Source organism: Ranitomeya imitator, chromosome 5 (assembly GCF_032444005.1).
Source record: "Ranitomeya imitator isolate aRanImi1 chromosome 5, aRanImi1.pri, whole genome shotgun sequence".
Taxonomy (NCBI): Eukaryota; Metazoa; Chordata; class Amphibia; order Anura; family Dendrobatidae; genus Ranitomeya; species Ranitomeya imitator.
Genome location: NC_091286.1, coordinates 371,310,097 through 371,329,628, shown reverse-complemented (window position 1 = coordinate 371,329,628; position 19,532 = coordinate 371,310,097). Strand labels below are relative to the sequence as shown.

General features: G+C 42.9%; 1 protein-coding gene across 5 annotated transcripts in view; it reads left to right on the top strand.

Annotated features, from left to right (window-relative positions):
- ADGRB3 (adhesion G protein-coupled receptor B3) overlaps window positions 1–19,532 on the top strand; it is a 1,579,303-nt gene that overhangs the window by 1,495,552 nt on the left and 64,219 nt on the right. For all 5 annotated transcript variants that reach the window (XM_069726666.1, XM_069726664.1, XM_069726665.1 and 2 more), the window contains one exon: window positions 19,280–19,375. In XM_069726666.1, the coding sequence (XP_069582767.1) occupies window positions 19,280–19,375 (96 nt within the window). The remainder of the gene's footprint in view (window positions 1–19,279; window positions 19,376–19,532) is intronic.

Sequence of the window (19,532 nt, the reverse complement as noted above, 5' to 3'; positions counted from 1 at the left end):
GAAAAAGTCTCTCTCTCGTCTCCCTGGAAATTTCACCATTGAAATTCAGGCAACAAGGCATCCGTCAAAACACTGGATGCGTTGCGCACATTTTTGACTATTTTCAAGACGTCCGTCGATACGTCACAACAACGCATTATGACGCTCCACAGCAGACGGAAGTGTGAAAGAGGCCTTAGTCCTGCCGCAGCGTTTCGGAGTCAATCATACCCGGCTGAAATGATTCAACCAGCGGGTGATATATATCGACCATGGATCAGCGTGAAGCAGCAGGTTCACTTTAACAATCACTGAATCAGATCTCTGCTATGAATGATTTGCAAATAGCTAAACAAGTGTACGCTATCATCAAAAGAAGACAACATTGCAGTATGGAATCATCAATACCGCTAGCAGCAGAATGGATTTATTGGCGTGTAAATGCTGGGTTGATGCCTAGCTGCTAAGTGAACTCCCTGAATACCTGGTTTGGCAAACAGAGTTTTCAGCATTGAAAAGTACACAGATGGCTGGAGACTGTTGTTTGCCATGGCACACATAAAAATCCTGCAAGGTGGAAAAATCTATATTTAAGTTTATATAGAATATGCAGATGACTTCATTAAATTGATATTACTACGGAAGAAAAGCTGCAGCTCCTAATCTGGGTGTAAACATTTAACACTCGCACAGTATAGCGGATTCCGCGGGCAACAATACAAAAGTATAATTAATACTATATAAAATACAAAAGTAAATCAGATAATCCATTCCCGACAGTCATTTTTTGGATTTGTGCTGTCTTTCCCATTTTTTTTAGAGCCCTAATAATTTTTTTCCGTTATCATAGTTATGTGATTTTTTTTTTCTTGCCTACCGAAATGTGATTTTGAAGGACACTATTATATTAATTCTACAACTGCAAAATAGGCAAAAAATATTTGTTGGGTGAAAAAAAAAAAAAAAAAGCACAATTCGACTATTCCTACCTTGTTGACTGTAAGGTGAAAATTACCTTGCAGCCTTACTCTGCAGGTCAAATACCAGGTGATAACTACTTTGTAAACTTTTTTAATGTTTTACTAGCTTTAATGACAGGGTAAAAATGAATATTTTTTTTTATTCCATATTCTGGATCTTACAGTAAGAAAGCTTATATCTGATTTTATAACTTTAGTTATTCTTAACTAATTCAGCGAGTTGGGAATGGTCTAACATCCTTTCCCTGACTGGTACTTTTCAATTGCATCATTTAAAGAGAATCTATACCCAGTTTTTGCCACCTGATCTGATATCAGCGTAATGTAGAGACAGAGGTCTTGAATCCAGGGATGGTGTCATTTACTCAGCTGCTTGCTATATAAATTAAATTTTTAATCAGCAGATTATCACAAGAGGACTAGTAAACCTGCTGCCAGGTAGGCCTCCATATTCATGATATCTGTGTAACCCTGCCCCCCCATTGATTTAAGGAAGGAAAAAAATAAAGAAAGTGGCATCTAGTAGCTGCTTCAAGGTAGAGATGACTCAAGCCACGTCCGGGTAGGATAAAAACTTTTTATTCCGCTACATGTTTCATGGAGGGCCCGTCCTCTCCATCTTGTGCATACAGGCCATAGATCATCATCAGCCTTTATACAGGCAGGTGGTGACATTGCGATACATGTAAAATGCTCATCTCAAGCATAAAATCATCCTAATCTTCTCTGTCTCTGAATGTATCAGTGTGGAGGTCCCAAGTGTTTGTGCTGTGCTATGCTCGTACACGGTTGTAAAAAATTTTTAATGCATGATAAAATAAGCTGTAATGGGCACAAACTATGACGTACCTATATGTCATAGGTCATGTAGGGGTTAATTTGTGTTTCATTGGTTGGGTATAAATTAATCCATTGTGTTTTAAATGTCAGAATTTTGTGACAAATACATTTCTTTACTTTTATTTGCTAACTAAATTTATAATAATTGAGTGACCTGGAGACTAATTGCCTTAAAAGCCTTATTTTGCCAGGAAATAACTCACTCGTCCCTTTTAGATATACCGTAGTTGTTTTATGTATTGACTTTATCCGACTCACAATTACTGATTGTGTGAGTTCTAAAACTAGTTACTTAAACATCATATATTTTATTTTACATATCCTCCTCCTGTAACCGGACCTTTCCCCTACAATAGCTCAACCCCATATAACGGATTACTGTACATGGAATTAAGCTTAGTTCTAATGTGCTATAGACACCATTGTATGTTGAAACTATTCTGTGCTCACGTCCATGAAGGAAGCTTATTAGTGCTAATTGGGGAGTTAAATGCTTTACTGACAAATGTTGTTGCACAATCTCGGTGTGATGATGGCGCAGAAGCAAAGTTTCGTGATGTTTCACAGTAGGCGATAATTGCCTCTTCTAACAAGGAAGTCGGTCATGTGGTGCTTTCCTTTCCCCACTCACTTTCTACTGAAATGACGATTGGGTCGGAATGATACCAAACTGAATGAAGCAAGACGTTACTGCAGGTTCTTGTCCTCCGAGGGTCCGCACTTGTACAGCACCAGTCTAGACACAAGTGCTGTCGCCTACAAATTGAAATTTTGCAAGTTCGAGAGGACCATTCTGTTTCATTGAGCCAAATTATCTTGTTTTGAAAATCTTTAAAAATGGGCTATAAAGACAAAATGAGATGTTCATTTATTGACTGTGACATAAAAAAAATGTTCAGTTCCTAAAGTTTTACAGAGGCGGGGTGTAGGCTGAGTCAGACATCTAGAAAGCCTGAAAACATAGCAGCTGGTGCCAAGAACAAAAAAATAACCAAAATGACTCAAATATAGTCATTGCCTTCGAAACAGATTTGTCAGCCATAACACTTGTTTATTAAGAAAAGATAAAAACACATACTGTATAGCATCATCCTGGGACAGTGTGGAGAGCAATAAGCCGGAAACTATATTTTGGTCGTCAACATTTGTAAGTCCAGTTCAGAAGCAATGCACATGGCTGCCAATGTGTAAAGCTTTGGATTTTTTTTTTTTTTGCATGGGGGATGTTTCTTCCTTTTCGCAATGCATAAAAGTGACTGACAAAATGAAAAAAATATTTCTTCCATGTGCCCAGTGTCTAGTTTCTAGCTTATTCCTGACACTAGACTCCTAGCTTAGTGATATCCTCTGCTTAATCACCATACATAATATGTCCTGTATAAAGGGCAACATTTAACGCTTTTTCCTCTGCTTACATATTACTTGCAGCAGAGCGCTTATCATTCAGGGGCAGACTGGCGGAGTATGTGCATCTCAAGTAATTAAAGGTTCCTGGATCAATTAATTCAGTCAAAATGATGACTGCTGTCAAAGAGAGGACAGCGAGTATTTCAAGACCTGAGGACTTTAGCTTTTTACAGGCTGATGCTAACATTCTTCTATAACTAAAGCATTATTCAGAAACTAACCTTGTGTATAAGTGTTTAAAGAGAGTCTGTCACCCCCAAAAACCTCATATACAGGTACGTTAGTGAGTTAACCCCTATAAAAATGATACCTATATTATAGTTTTAGTGATTTAATTGCCGGAAAAAAACAAAGTTCTGTATGCAAATGAGGGGTCAAGGTGCCATTGTATCCCCTCAATTTTTCACACTGAGCACTTGGCAGCACGGACAGTGTAGGAGCCCAGATGCACTTACATAGTGTCCTAGTGGGCTTCCGTTGCTGGTTCATCTCTACAGTACAGTACCAAGTTGCGGTAACAGAGAGGACCCAGCAATGAGCGTGCACACCGACACTGTGGGGTTCCGGCAATGTGTTGAGGTTCAGAGCTGATGCACAATGCTCAGTATACAAGTTTAGGAAGTGTTATGGTGAACAGAGCCATTGGCCATGTAGGGGTGCACCAACGCCTTTTCATTTGTAGACATTTTTTTTTCTGGCAGTTGAACCACTAAAATGTGTGCTCCTGGTATATAGTGTTCCCTACATTCCCATAAGTGGTTAACTGAGATTTGTGGGGGTGTCAGACTTACTTTAAGGCCACATTCACACGTTCAGTGTTTTGATCATTAAGCCAAGATCAAGAGTGAAAAATACAGGACTGGTACTCTTCTTGTCATTGTTCCGCTCCTGGTTTTGGCTTACAATTACTACTGTAAAATACTGACCAAATACTGAACGTGTGAACGTGGCCCAATACTGACTCTCCAGTGGATATCTCAGAGATGCTATCCTACCGAAAAAAGGCAAATGTTTCATTGCTGTGGTACATTTACAATCTCTGCCTGCTATAGCATATTCTACACAATGTTTGCAAAGGTTTAACTGTTTTCATTACTAATACCTCCCTAAACTACTTGTTTCCAAGATACCTGAACTTGAATCGGTTGACATTTGCTTAGTTCAAACCGCAGTGGTTGCCTTGACTACTAATGCTGTTACGGATGACTAATGATGCCGTGGAAAAAATGTGCAATTTTGCAGTATTTTCAGTTCTTTGCATTTGCAACATCTATTTTTCACTGGTACTTACTGCACCTACTTCATAAACAAGCAAATTTAAACAATTTTTTTTAGAATTTTTCATTTTTTCACCTGGTACTTAACATAAAAGTCCTTTAGAAGAAATTTTTTTTATAGAAGAATTAATTAAATTGCACGGCACCCCCAGTCATTTACTACATTTGGTTATAAACTCTGCTAAAATCTACCAGAGGTGTAAACCAAAAAAATATAATCAGGTCTCTTTTACCCAGAACACTAAGAAGTCCAGAAATGGTCTTGTGCATTTAAAGGACAAGATAGCGGACTCCTTCAAATTCTTTTATGAGTCCATTTACAGCATAGATCACCCATCATTGTGTGACTCAAGTTTAGCACTCACAAACATCTACAAGCTTTTAGACTCCCTTAAACTTGCAACATTAAATGGAAGCTAACATCAAAAAGTTACCAATTGTTTAAATCAGGTTTTAGTGTTGCATGGATTTGTAAAAAAAAATATTGCCAATGTTTTTGTTTAGATATCACAACCTTAAAAAAAAAAAGAAAGAAAGAAAATTAGTAATCTTGCGATTTTCACATTGGTCAATTTGGAAGAATTTGAACCAAAGCTTCATGTTAACATGGGCTGAATTACAATGACAGGTAACACCTCTTTACACAGCATATAAGATCCAATAAATCACAGCAAGCAGTGTTACAGCGTGCAGTGTGCATTTAAACAAAAACCTTATTTAAACAATAGGTAATTTTCTGATAATAGCTTCCCTTTCAGACCTGTTGAACTTGAGACCTATTTGGTTAATCATCTGGTCTTGTCTAAAAATACTTTTAAACACTCTGCTGCCCTCCTTAGTATCCCTTTTTGCTGGAAGGTTTTCTCACACCTCCTTAGAAAAGCCTTGAAGGTTTACCATCTTATAGAGAAAAGGTAAAAACCTCTATTATTCGGTAACTATAGCTCCTCCCTTTCCCATCTCTCTCACAAAGGCAGATATAAAAGTGTGGGCTAAACATTTAGCTAGAACATTAATTCAGACCAGTTGAGTTTTGTGAAAGGGAAAAGAATCCAACCAAGTGTTACGCTCGCTCTCAGACGGTTCAGCGATAGCGTGGATTGTGGTCCTGCTGTGATATGGGCTGAGGAGAGCTGGGAGCAGCCTAAGTGCCTCCCCAAGACTGACCCCAGATGCACGGCAACTGACGATGCCGCGATCCGAGGAGGCATTACCAGCTGTTACTCCAGGACTGACCTTGGTCACATGGCAGCTGAGCCCTCACCAAGATATGAAGGTCCTGGCAGACACGATATAGACACAAAGATATACAGGCAGATGTAGGACCCAGTTCCGGATGGGCAGGACAGCTTCAGGAAGAACTGGGTCACTGGCAGGTACAATTGGAATAGAGGAACAGGTAAGACTCAGTTCAGAAAGGATGGATAGAAACAGCTTCTGGAAGAACTGGGTCTCTGGCAAGGGTGTACTGAACCACAAATGCGGACAGACAGGGAACTGCAGATGCGGATAGAGAACCACAGATGCAAGATAACATAGAGCAGACTGGGTCAGGTAAGGACAAGCACACTTAGGACCAAGTTCACACAAGACCGATACAAGGACAGGTACACACAGGACAGCCAAAGTCAGACTCACACAAGATACTTACAATGAAGTAACAAGGGTACATGTAAACAACTAATGTTGCACAGGGGCAACAGAATAGAGATAGGTACATGTTCAGACACTGCAGGTATTAGAAATAGGTACTGGTTCAGATAATGCAGGTTTTAGATATAGGAACACGTTCAGACACAGGGAATTTTCCAGATACAAACAGTTTCAAGGATTGGTCCTAATTCAGACAAGGACAGATGTAGGTACAGGGTTCAGTGTCCAGGCCTGGGTATTCAGCCCCCAGGATGACAGAAAGAGAAAAAATCAGATACAAGTACAGATTCAGGGTTCAGGCCTGGATGTCCAGCCCCTAGGGAGGCAGGAACAGGAATTGACCTAGCAACTCAGTAGTTGCACACACACTGAAAGACAATGTTGCATCAGGTGGAGGTGCATTAAGTACCAAGTGCCTCTCAGAAGATGCCTGAAGTATGAACAGCAAGCAGAGGACAAGTAGCTCATTGCACGTTCTGGGGTGGTGAGTGCATCGGTGTCCTTACATTGTGGGGGATGGGAAGCTAAGCATGGATAGAGGCAGTGATGTTACACCAGGTTGATCCACACCATTTTCTATGCTACCAAAAGTACCCTTGATGCTCCTGACAACTAGCACTGAAAAGGCGTTTGCTGGAACAAGCTTTGAACTATTTGGAGGGCACTATGGTATGTTTTAGTTTCACACTACATATGATTCCTGCTATTTAAACCTTATACTCTCAATCTTTAGATCAATGGAGTTCTCCTAAAGGATTCAACATAAGCATAAATGGTGCCCTTGTCTCCCTTATTAAATATCTTTAAAATGGAGACTATAATCCAATGTGTAAGACAAGATCCGGACGTTAATGCATTTCCTCAACTTTTCTTAATTTTCAACCACTTTGGTGAATTTTCCAATTTCAAAGAAATTTAGATTAATCACAGGCTGTCAATATTTCCTTCCTGAAGGGATATCCAAATTATAAAAAAACAGTACTTCTTTCAAATAGCCAAATACTCTGATTAATTATTTCAGTGTGCAAATAAAAAAGATTAAACTACCAAACTACTAAACTACTGTTCTCACATAATTTTCCCCATTCTGAAAAAAGCTACCATAATTGTTTTGTCCACATAAGACATTCTCGCTCTCTCTTGGATAGGTGGGAAAAATGTCCCTAAACCCTATATTCTTCCTAAAGAGTTGTATACCATACTATGTCTGTGGTTTCCATAAAATTACAGTACATGTATCCTTTTTTAACCATTGCAAACAATGATCTTACAATATCACTGGACCTTAAAATTACAAAGATTTTGATTTAAGTTACTCTTACTATCTAATTAGCTTGAGGGTTCCCGAATTTCAAGTCTTTTATAAGGCCATACACTTGAGGTCACGTATGGATTTAGTGAAACTACTCAGTCACATCGGGAAGACATTGAATGTCTCCTATTAGGCAATAAAGTTTCTCATCTCATCTCAACATGCGTCTAAAGTTTGATAATGAGATCATCAGTAATGTCACCTCCACAACCTTCTCTGCTTGGCCCAACCTTAAGAGCAAATTAAATCTTATTCCTACTCCATCCTATCTTTTTCTATCATGTGCCATTTCATAATATTTAAACCCTCCTTTAGTCGATAATTAAAAATTTATGGGGATCCATTGCAGACATAATGATTCCCAATTCATCCTGGCCATCCTCAGCACCTAAACTGCCCCTTAACTTTCTTCAAATAAAACATGTTTGGCAAACATATCATTTTTTCTCTCAGCTATTAATGAATATTCATGACTAGAGTTATCTAAAACCATCATTTCAAGGCCTTTAAACTATTACAAACAAATCATAATCTAATTACTTTTGGCCCCAGTAAAACCAGTAACAGATATAATTGGGTACAGTCCTTACTCTACTCTCTAGGTATGGACAAATAAGGTCAAGCATTTTTTTTATTGAAAAGCCTAGCTGGGAAAAACATGGTAAAATTAGTGTAAAACTCATCTAGTGGCCTCTTTTCTTCCCTACTGATTGACAGTGTTGGTATTTGTCCTGCCTTACGCTCCTCCGGATTAGTGCTTTTCTCCCACACCACTTGTTTGATAGCCTTAAATCTTGGAGCCTTCACTTAAACATATCACTACTTTTAGCACTGCTTTTTTTCTGATCTGTCATTCACCACAATTTAGCTTTCTCTTTATTATGTGTCTTGGTATTTTTTTTTCTATTTGTCTAATTTAATTTTTTTTTCGTGGTTGCGCAAACAACATTCAAACTAATGTATCTACAGTGCTGAGATGTAAAAAAAAAGTTTACTAGTTGATCGACATGTTCTTTAAATCTTCAAATGAAGAATAAAAAAAATAAAATAAATATGCCACTTGTGTATTGATAAGTACTAGTATTTTTATATCTATTGTATGCTAAAAACATGCTCTCTTTTTGTGATATTACTATAAGTTGTTAGTGCTGTCTGCACTGGTAATTTTACCTGCAGCTTACCGGATAACTATTTGCCCATTTAACAATAGGAGATACACTAGGGAAATATCTATCTCTGTGAAAATGCAGAAATCTATGTAACAGAAGGAGCCATACATATTAATATATATTTTGTGATGGAAAAAGCAGTATAGGTTGTGTTTTATTTATTTAAATCTTTGGACTTTCCGGACTTAGGAGCTCAGTGAGCTGTTCTACTTCATGATTGATAGTTATTTCTGTCTGCATACTAAAACAGATAAGGCTGTCAATCACTGGTGAGGACCTCCCACTTGACTCTTAAACATAGTGTGAGATGTAATTTAAATAATTAAAAACTGTATTTAATGTACTCGCTTATATAGCATCTTCAATTTCCACATCACTTTCTCAGTTGGGGATCATAATCTAAATTCGCTATCAGTAGGTCTTTGGAGTGTAGAAGGAAACTGGAAAACCCAGAGGAAACACACACAGAGAACATATAAACTCCTTGCAGATGTTGTCCTTGGATTTGCTAACCACTGAGCCATCGTGTTGCCCCATAAAGTGCCAGTTATACTGATTTTTTTACCTTTCAGTTAAAGCAATGTGCTCAGCTCCTGCCACTAACTATCATACTTCCTGCACATCAAATGTCAGATTCGACATTGCAGGTTGTCTTTAAAGCTTAGTCCAGTTCTTCAAAGCCTGTTTGTCTTACAAGGTCAAGAGAGACAAGTAAAATGTAACAATGTGTGCCTGCTATTGATTTATGATGTCAATATTTTCTCGAACTAAGCCAGGTCCATCTAGCCGTAAATCCTCATGCACATTTAATAGCAAACAAGTCCACATAGAAACAATGATACTCCAATAAGCTGTGAGAACTGCTACGTGCAGACTTGTAATTGGAATAGATCTCTATAGGAACAATGTGTATGTCCTTACCGTATACCTATAAATTATTTATATGTTCTAGGCCATTTCACATCCAGCATATTGGTCAGGGTCCTAAGACCTTCAATGGTCGCTTGGAAAAAAATGCTCATAATTGTGCATCTCAGTAATCCGAAGTGCTGTGCTCCCGAGTAAGCTCCTGTATAAGCATACTTCAAAATGCTGTATGGACTAACCTGAAGGGTGTCCTAAGGGACCATACTCATGAAGGGCCGACAGCTTCTTGCTCTTTAGCACAATGCTTCAGTCCGTCTGCCTACATAGTCGCGTGCTTTAGAACAGTTTTTGAGAGATCAGCGGAATATGATTAAAGAAAAAAGTAACTTACACTTTAAATCAACCAAAGACAGTGAGGACCTGCCACCATAATGTTCATTAGAACATCAGCAATGTCAGTAACAGAGACTATAATAAGTAATTCCATCAAAATCAAGTTTTAGAATAAAAAGTATAGTACTGAACACTAGCTACACAGAAGCCCACAAAAATATTTTTTCATTGATTTTATGATTGGAATAACATCCATCTATCTTTTTGCTGCTCACCATCTTCTACTTTTGCCATGCAAAATATCCCGTAATCCTGTCACCATATTGCACTTCTTGCTCTTCCATGGCTCATGGTTGGGCTCCCTCTTATGCTTATACAACAGTCATTCAGTAATTCTGAGCCTTGAAATTCATGAGCTAAATTCAATAATTTTAATGTTATGACAGTGGTGGTTTGTACTGACCTACTATGTTTCTCTACAACCAGATTACACATACCGTATATTGAGTCAATCATCAATGTTGTGTTCTCTGCAGATCAGATAAAATAGAGCTTAGCAAATATTGGTTGCCCCAGCTGAACTTAATCTGAAATAATTCGATATTTGCATGTGTGTGATAAACAGACAAGTATGTTTCAAGTAGAGATGAGCGGATGAAGTAAAATTCAAATTTGCCTATGCACGTGTTTTTTCATGGGAAATACTACTGGAATCAAATCACACTCAAATTTTACAAAAATGTCAATTCACGAAGATCTTCAGATCACCACCTCTCTTACTAAAATCCCCAGGTCTCTTACGCTGGGCCAGGATTTTTGGCTTTAATGGAGCTCGGGAGCGTTCAATGCATGTTCATGCAAGGGCAAAGTACACACCGTGACTTCATAAAGCTGAGACCCTGTTAGGACTGGCGGAACGCACCAAGACAGATGGTATAGATGCGTTTGCAGTCCGGGGTCCACCGTGCAGGTGAAAACCTGCTGCTAGCAATTAGCAGACTATATGTACACTAGACTCTATGTACACTAGAGTATACACGCGTGGGTTAACCTCACCCAGCGTGAAAGAAGCAATCCTGTTAAGGCACAGGACCGCGGTACCACACCTAAAGCGCGAGCAAGTAGTCAGCGAACTCAACCCCAACTGGGATTGAAGTCCGATTAGACCCTTGCTGGCGCAACACCGCAACTGGGTGTGAAATGAAACAGAAGAGCATGCAGTGCCGCACTGACGAACGCCACTAAGCACCCAGGCTTGGGTAAGGAAAGCACAGAGGAAGTGCACGGCGCCGTACTGGCGGTCACAGCAACTGGACGCTATAATGTGTGACTAGTGCTGTAGGATAAGTCGGGCGCTAGGTAGCAGCCATACACCTTCCGCGAACAGTCATACTATAGGGTAGGGGTATCCAAGGACGACTTGCACTCACAACATACACACATTAGCAATTGTTTGACAATACTAGTGCATGGCCGTGCGGTCATGCGCAGTTTATATAGCAGCAGCACAGGAAGTGGCCACAGCACTTTTGCCCTTCTAGGACCTGCCAAGAGGACCAATGGAATGTGCTGCAGAGCCTGAGCACATGACCCTCGATCTCCAACGGGAGACCTTACGCTGGGCATGCTCAGTACGTGCAGACAAGGACTTAGTCCCAGAGAAGTCCGCTCGCTGCTGACCAGCACAGACTTTAATAGCAGAGACTGGAGAAGCAGCAGTAACTCTCAGAACAGAGTGAGAATGAGCAAGACGCTGGGACCGACGTCCTTGCTGAGCAGACTCCACTGCGGCTGGACAAGAATGGGAGACCGCAGCGGAGGTGGCTCGAGATTCCCCCTGTGCAGAAGCGGGAACTCGACCCCTAACATTACCCCCCCTCCTAGGGCCCCCCCCTCCTTGGGCCTCGCTACGTTCGAAGGCAGCAATGAGCTGCGGAGCCCAAATGTGCTCAGCAGGCTCCCAGGACCTATCCTCAGGGCTGTAACCCTTCCAGTCCACCAAAAAAATTTTTTTGCCACGTACCACCTTGCACCCCAAGATAGCGTTCACCTCGAAATCGTCCGTAGACGAACCCGATGTCCCGGCAGATGACTCAGAAAACCGAGACATGTATACGGGCTTAAGGAGGGACACATGAAAGGTGTCGGTGATACCAAGGCGTGGAGGAAGGGCCAGACGGTAGACCACAGGATTAACCTGTTCGAGGACCTTGAAGGGACTCAAGTAGCGAGGAGCAAATTTAGTGGACTCAACTCGCAGCCTGATGTTACGGGCAGAGAGCCACACCAAGTCGCCAGGAGCAAAGGACGGGGCGGGGCGCCGATGAGCATCGGCGGAGGACCTCATTCTCTCCTTAGAGGCCCGAATGGCATCCTGAGTGCGGTCCCAAATATCCCGTGCCTCCACAACCCAGTCTGCCACCCTGGAGTCTGCGGAAGACACGGGCATAGGCACAGGTACCCGTGGATGCTGACCATAGTTGAGGAGGAATGGGGTTTGTCCAGTGGAGTCGGCTACGGCGTTGTTCAGCGCAAACTCTGCCCATGATAGCAAGGATGCCCAGTCATCCTGCCTGGCTGAAACAAAATGTCGCAGGTATGTGACCAAGGTCTGGTTGGCCCTCTCTACCAACCCATTCGTCTCGGGATGATAAGCGGAAGAGAGATTCAACTCAATACTGAGAAGATGACACAGCTCTCTCCAGAACCGAGACGCAAACTGGGGACCCCGGTCACTGACAATTTTGTCAGGCATACCATGTAGGCGGAAGATGTGCTTAATGAACAACGCAGCCAAGGCCCGTGCAGAAGGTAACCGTGGTAGCGGCACCAAATGCACCATTTTTGAGAAATGATCGGTGATGACCCAAATGATGGTACAGCCGCGAGACTTGGGCAAACCCACGACAAAGTCCATCCCGACCATCTCCCAGGGCCTATCTGCCACCGGCAAGGGATAGAGCAACCCAGCTGGCCTTTGACGCGGAGATTTATTTTTGGCGCAGGAGACACGCCAGAATATAATCCCTGACATCCCGGACCATATGCGGCCACCAGTACGTCCTCGCCAGTAGCTCAGATGTCCTCTTTGTCCCAAAGTATCCACCCACTCTGGACGAATGAGCCCAAGAGAGAACCTCCGGTCGCAAATTAATGGGCACAAAAGTCTTGCCCGGAGGCACAGACTCAAGCGAAACCGGTGCTACGGTTCTCAGGCTCTCAGAGGGAACAATAAGCCGAGGCTCCTCTTCCTCCTCTTCAGTTGACATAAGGGAGCGAGAGAGAGCATCAGCACGAATATTCTTCTCCCCGGCGAGAAAATGAAGAGAAAAGTGGAACCGGGAAAAGAACAAGGACCATCTGGCTTGGCGAGAATTTAGCCGCTGGACTGTCTGTAAGTAGACCAAATTTTTGTGGTCCGTGTAAACCTGGAAGGGAAACCGCGCACCTTCCAGAAGATGTCTCCACTCTGAAAAGGCCAACTTCATTGCTAGCAGCTCCCTATCCCCGATGGAGTAGTTTCTCTCCGCTGGCGAGAAAGTCTTAGAGAAGAAGAAGCATGGATGCTTCCGACCTTGAGCATCCTTCTGGTAGAGGACTGCTCCAGCACCAACGGACGAGGCATCCACCTCCATTAGGAATGGCTTATCCACATCGGGACGATGTAAAATGGGAGCGCTAGCAAAGTGGGACTTAATAGAAGTGAAGGCCTTGGAGACCTCTTCCGACCACAATTTAGGATTCGCTCCCTTCTTGGTGAGGGCTACCAAGGGAGCTACCAGAGTTGAGAAGTGGGGAATGAACTGGCGGTAATAGTTAATGAACCCCATAAAGCGCTGCACCGCTTTAAGAGAATGGGGCTCTTGCCAGTCCATCACAGCCTGTAGTTTGGCAGGATCCATAGCCAATCCCTGGGCGGAGATGATATAGCCCAGGAACGGCAAAGACTCCTGCTCAAACATACACTTCTCCAACTTAGCGTAAAGAGAGTTTGCCCGTAGGAGGTCGAAGACTCTGCCAACATCTCTCCGGTGGGAGTCAATATCTGGAGAAAAGATGAGAATATCATCCAGATAGACTACAACTGAGGTGGAAAGCATATCCCGGAAGATGTCGTTGACAAAGTCTTGAAAAACGGCCGGGGCATTACAGAGCCCGAAGGGCATCACCAGATACTCATAGTGCCCATCTCTGGTGTTAAACGCCGTTTTCCATTCATCCCCCTCACGGATGCGAATCAGGTTGTAAGCACCCCGCAGATCTAATTTAGTAAATACCCTTGCTCCCCGAAGCCTATCGAAGAGCTCAGATATCAAGGGCAAAGGATACTTGTTCTTAACGGTGATAGCGTTAAGACCCTTGTAGTCTATGCATGGACGTAGCTCCCCATTCTTTTTCTGCACGAAGAAGAACCCTGCCCCAGCAGGTGACACTGACTTCCTGATAAACCCTCTTGCCAGATTCTCTTGAATGTACTGAGACATGGCCTCCGTCTCCGGGAGAGATAATGGATAAACTCGACCCCGGGGAGGCTCCGCACCAGGCAAGAGATCGATAGGACAGTCATAGGGGCGATGGGGCGGAAGGGTCTCCGCCGCCTTCTTGGAGAACACATCTGCGTAAGACCAATATTGCTTGGGGAGAGAGCACAGATCTGCGGGTACCTCACTAGTAGAAACCTGAACGCACTCTCGGTGAGACCTACCCCCACATGATTCACCCCATCCCAGAATTCTGCCTGAGGACCACTCGATGTGAGGAGAGTGGTACCGTAGCCAAGGTATCCCCAACAGGACCTCATCAATACCCTCAGGAATGACGAGCAGAGAAATAATCTGATGGGATGGCGACAGGGACAGAGTAACAGGGATGGTGTGATGTGTTATCTGTGCGGGGAGTGTCGACCCATTCACCACTCGTACCGTTACTGGTTGAGATAGCATAACCAGGGGTATTGCGTGACGTTGGGCGAAGGCAGAAGACATAAAATTGCCCTCCGCCCCAGAATCCACGCAGAGGTCTACCGAGTGGGAGGATGAGCCAAAGGTAATTGTCCCCTTAAAGGACAATTTGGAGGCAAACGTCGCAGTGTCTAGTGCACCTCCACCTACTACCACTAGACGCTGACGTTTCCTCGACCGCTGATGACATCTGGTGGCAAGATGTCCTGACTGTTGGCAAACATGGCAACCCTGGAGTGCACGAGCGGTCTGGGACTTAGATCCCGCTCGTGACACCACCTTAGGTTCCTGGAACTCAGGAGCCTGGACTGGAGATTCCAAAGGTTTGGCGAAGGTGGGAGCCAGTCGAAACCTCTGCCTACACTGGGCTCGCTCTAACCTCCGCTCGTGAAAACGGAGGTCAATGCAAGTAGATACTGCTATTAACTCCTCCAGTGTGGCGGGAATCTCCCTAGTGGCCAGAGCATCCTTAACGTGGTCAGCCAGCCCCCTCCAAAATATAGGGATAAGGGCTTTATCCGACCACTCCAGCTCAGATGCCAGAGTGCGGAAATGGACGGCAAAAAGGCTGACCAAGGACGAGCCCTGAGTCAGTGCCAACAGTTGGAGCGCCGTGTCATGGGTGACACGAGGTCATAGAAAGACCTGTTTCAGAGTGCTCAGGAATAACGGAGCACTCTGCACCACATGATCGCCACGCTCCCACAGCGGCGTAGCCCACTGCAACGCCCTGTCTGACAATAAGGAAATTATAAAGCCCACCTTAGCCCGCTCTGTAGGGAAACGAGAGGCCAGAAGCTCGAGATGTATTGAGCACTGACTCACGAAACCCCTACAGGACTTACTGTCACCAGAAAATCTCTCTGGTAGCGGGAGGCGAGATAGCGTCGGTACAGGAGCGGCAGTGGACAAGGTAGCTGCAGCCACACATGCAGCCTGAACAGCGACAGCAGTAACATCCACAGCTGAGGTTGAACGCTCAAGAGCCGCCAACCTTCCCTCCAGCTGCTGGATGTACCGCTGTAAACGCTGGTCGTCCGCCATTTTACTAGCCAGACCCTGGCGCTAGTATTCTGTTAGGACTGGCGGAACGCACCAAGACAGATGGTATAGATGCGTTCGCAGTCCGGGGTCCACCGTGCAGGTGAAAACCTGCTGCTAGCAATTAGCAGACTATATGGTGGTACACTAGAGTATACACGCGTGGGTTAACCTCACCCAGCGTGAAAGAAGCAATCCTGTTAAGGCACAGGACCGCGGTACCGCACCTAAAGCGCGAGCAAGTAGTCAGCGAACTCAACCCCAACTGGGATTGAAGTCCGATTAGACCCTTGCTGGCGCAACACCGCAACTGGGTGTGAAATGAAACAAGAGCATGCAGTGCCGCACTGACGAACGCCACTAACCACCCAGGCTTGGGTAAGGAAAGCACAGAGGAAGTGCACGGCGCCGTACTGGCGGTCACAGCAACTGGACGCTATAATGTGTGACTAGTGCTGTAGGATAAGTCGGGCGCTAGGTAGCAGCCATACACCCTCCGCGAACAGTCATACTATAGGGTAGGGGTATCCAAGGACGACTTGCACTCACAACATACACACATTAGCAATTGTTTGACAATACTAGCGCATGGCCGTGCGGTCATGCGCAGTTTATATAGCAGCAGCACAGGAAGTGGCCACAGCACTTTTGCCCTTCTAGGACCTGCCAAGAGGACCAATGGAATGTGCTGCAGAGCCTGAGCACATGACCCTCGATCTCCAACGGGAGACCTTACGCTGGGCATGCTCAGTACGTGCAGACAAGGACTTAGTCCCAGAGAAGTCCGCTCGCTGCTGACCAGCACAGACTTTAATAGCAGAGACTGGAGAAGCAGCAGTAACTCTCAGAACAGAGTGAGAATGAGCAAGACGCTGGGACCGACTCCACTGCGGCTGGACAAGAATGGGAGACCGCAGCGGAGGTGGCTCGAGATTCCCCCTGTGCAGAAGCGGGAACTCAACCCCTAACAGACCCTTTGTGCACTTACGCAGCACTTCACAACTTTCATTAAAGCCAAAAGTACCAAAACAGCAATTTGAAGATGCAGTGGGGCCGGCTGTGCTTTTTTTATAAACATTTTGATGGGTGGCTGGTGGCTGCCATCTTGCTGAATCCGATCAGAAGCGAATGACAAAAAATGCGGATTTTGGCAAATGAGAATTTTTGTAACATTTGAGTAGGACTAAGTTCTAGTTGATTAGTTCGCTCATTTCTAGTTTGTGTTCCCTGGTACTAAAATCTCTTTCTCTTCTTTCTTGTGTTCCCTGGTACTAAACTCTCTCTCTTCGTTCTTGTGTTCCCTGGTACTAAACTCTCTCTTTGTTCTTGAGTTCCCTGGTACTAAACTCTCTCTTTGTTCTTGAGTTCCCTGGTATTGAACTCTCTTTCTCTTCGTTCTTGGGTTCCCTGGTACTAAACTTTCTTTCTCTTTGTTCTTGTGTTCCCTGGTACTAAACTCTCTTTCTCTTCGTTCTTGTGTTCCCTGGTACTATACTCTCTCTTTGTTCTTGAGTTCCCTGGTACTAAACTCTCTTTCTCTTCGTTCTTATATTCCCTGGTACTAAACTCTCTTTCTCTATGTTCTTGTATTCCCTGGTACTAAACTCTCTTTGTCTACGTTCTTGTATTCCCTGGTACTAAACTCTCTTTCTCTTTGTTCTTGTGTTCCCTGGTACTAAACTCTCTTTCTCTTCGTTCTTGTGTTCCCTGGTACTAAACCCTCTTTCTCTTTGTTCTTGTTTTCCCTGGTACTGAACTCTCTTTCTCTTTGTCATTGTGTTACCTGGTGCTGAACCCTCTCTTTTTTCCGGGTCTTGTGTTCCCTTGTGCTGAATTCTCTCTTCCCGGTCTTGTGTTCCTTGCTTCTGAACACCTGCCAAGTATTAGGTATCACTTTTCAGATCACCTAGCAAAGGCCAATTCTATGTAATAACTATAGCGAACGGACAAAAGAGTCACGTGTCAATGTAGACTAACATAACCACCACTGATTATCCTGATCCAGATGTGCTCTTGTCTCTATCACAGCTCACTTACAAATTACTCGGGCACATTAAACATATAAGAAAATCAACATAGGCTGCTAGAAATTGCAATCTGTTAGCCACATCATTTTAGGATAACTAGACTAACTGCAATTAGCTGCAAATCTAATTTTTGGGAAAAGTTCACCAAACCTTGAAGTTCAAATTTCAAAAGGTTTGATAATGCATACAAAATAGGTATCAGTTAGTGAGGCCCAATTAGAGCCTAATCATAGTTACATGTTACAAACAAATCACATTCTTTTTGTTACGTTTCTGTTTGAACCTTGTGCCACCACAAAAATTGTTATGAGTCTAATAAAATTCCTCTATACACATGGCCACTTTTGTACTTACCTGCATTCCACAAGACTAAGGGATACTTTAGGCACCCTGTCCTCCAATTTGCTGTTTATCTAACTGGTGTTGTCGTATGTGATAAAGAAAACTGTGGTTCCCTTTAGACTCCAGGATCTCAGCACAAAACCCGTCTAAGTATTTGCTCAGTATTTTATATCAGTATTTGTAAGCCAGTGTTAGGAATCGAACAATTAGAGGAAAAGTATAATAGAAACACATCATCACTTCTGTTTTTTTCATCCACTCTTGGTTTTGGGTTACAAATACTGATGTAAATTACTGACCAAATAGTCAACATGTGAAAATGGCCTAAGTGCTAACATTGCACGCCAATAATTATGCCTCTGATATTCTTTATCACACCTTAATCAATGACTGGAAGGCAAGTTCTATAGCATCTTTAGGCATCAAGGATGAAGCTTGTTCTGTTTCTCCTAAGCTTCTTTGTGAATTGTCTATCATTTTAGGGACTAGACTAAATGTTGATAAAGACTAGAAGTTATGTCATCCTGTTGCATAAAAGGAGCAGTCTGAGACTATATCATAAAACAAATTACAATCATATATTCAATCTGTTATTTCAGATAAATGTTGTATTGCCACTGATCCTAGCCTTAAGGGTAATAATTATATGATAGGCATGCTCACATACTGTATAATGCTAGTGGATTTTCTCATTTAATGTTACTATTCAATGCACACTCAGGTATGTGGAGGACTGAGCTTTAAATTCCTGGAAAATGTATTGGCATGTCTACAATCTCAAGGTGTTTGTGCAATGTACTGAAGAAAGAGCTCAACTGGTAACCACCCAGCTGTACAAAGGAAAACGACTTTGGTCCAAGAAAGTAGATCATAAATGATATACCAGGGACTTGGGCAATACAGAATCTGATGGGATATTATAATGTTGTTTTGTGCTGGATTATTAGAGTTTCTGTATTATAATATACCAGAATAAATGTATTTCACTCTTCTACAGTAATTGTATTCAGAGATCAGAAAATTCTACTAGTATTGTGTTATGTAAACTAATCATTTAAATGTTAAAAAAATACTATATCAATTTTTTGTAGGTCCAAGATGCTTTTAGATGTCGACTGAGAAACTGTCAAGATCCAATTAATGCAGATTCATCAAGTTCCTTTCCCAATGGACATGCACAAATCATGGTTAGCTCTATTTTTTTATAATTATGATATCTGGCAAAATAGTTAAAGGGAACCTGTCACCCCCAAAATCGAAGAAGAGCTAAGCCCACCGGCCTCAGTGGCTTATCTACAGCATTCTGTAATGCTGTAGATAAGCCACCGAGGTATCCTAAAAGAT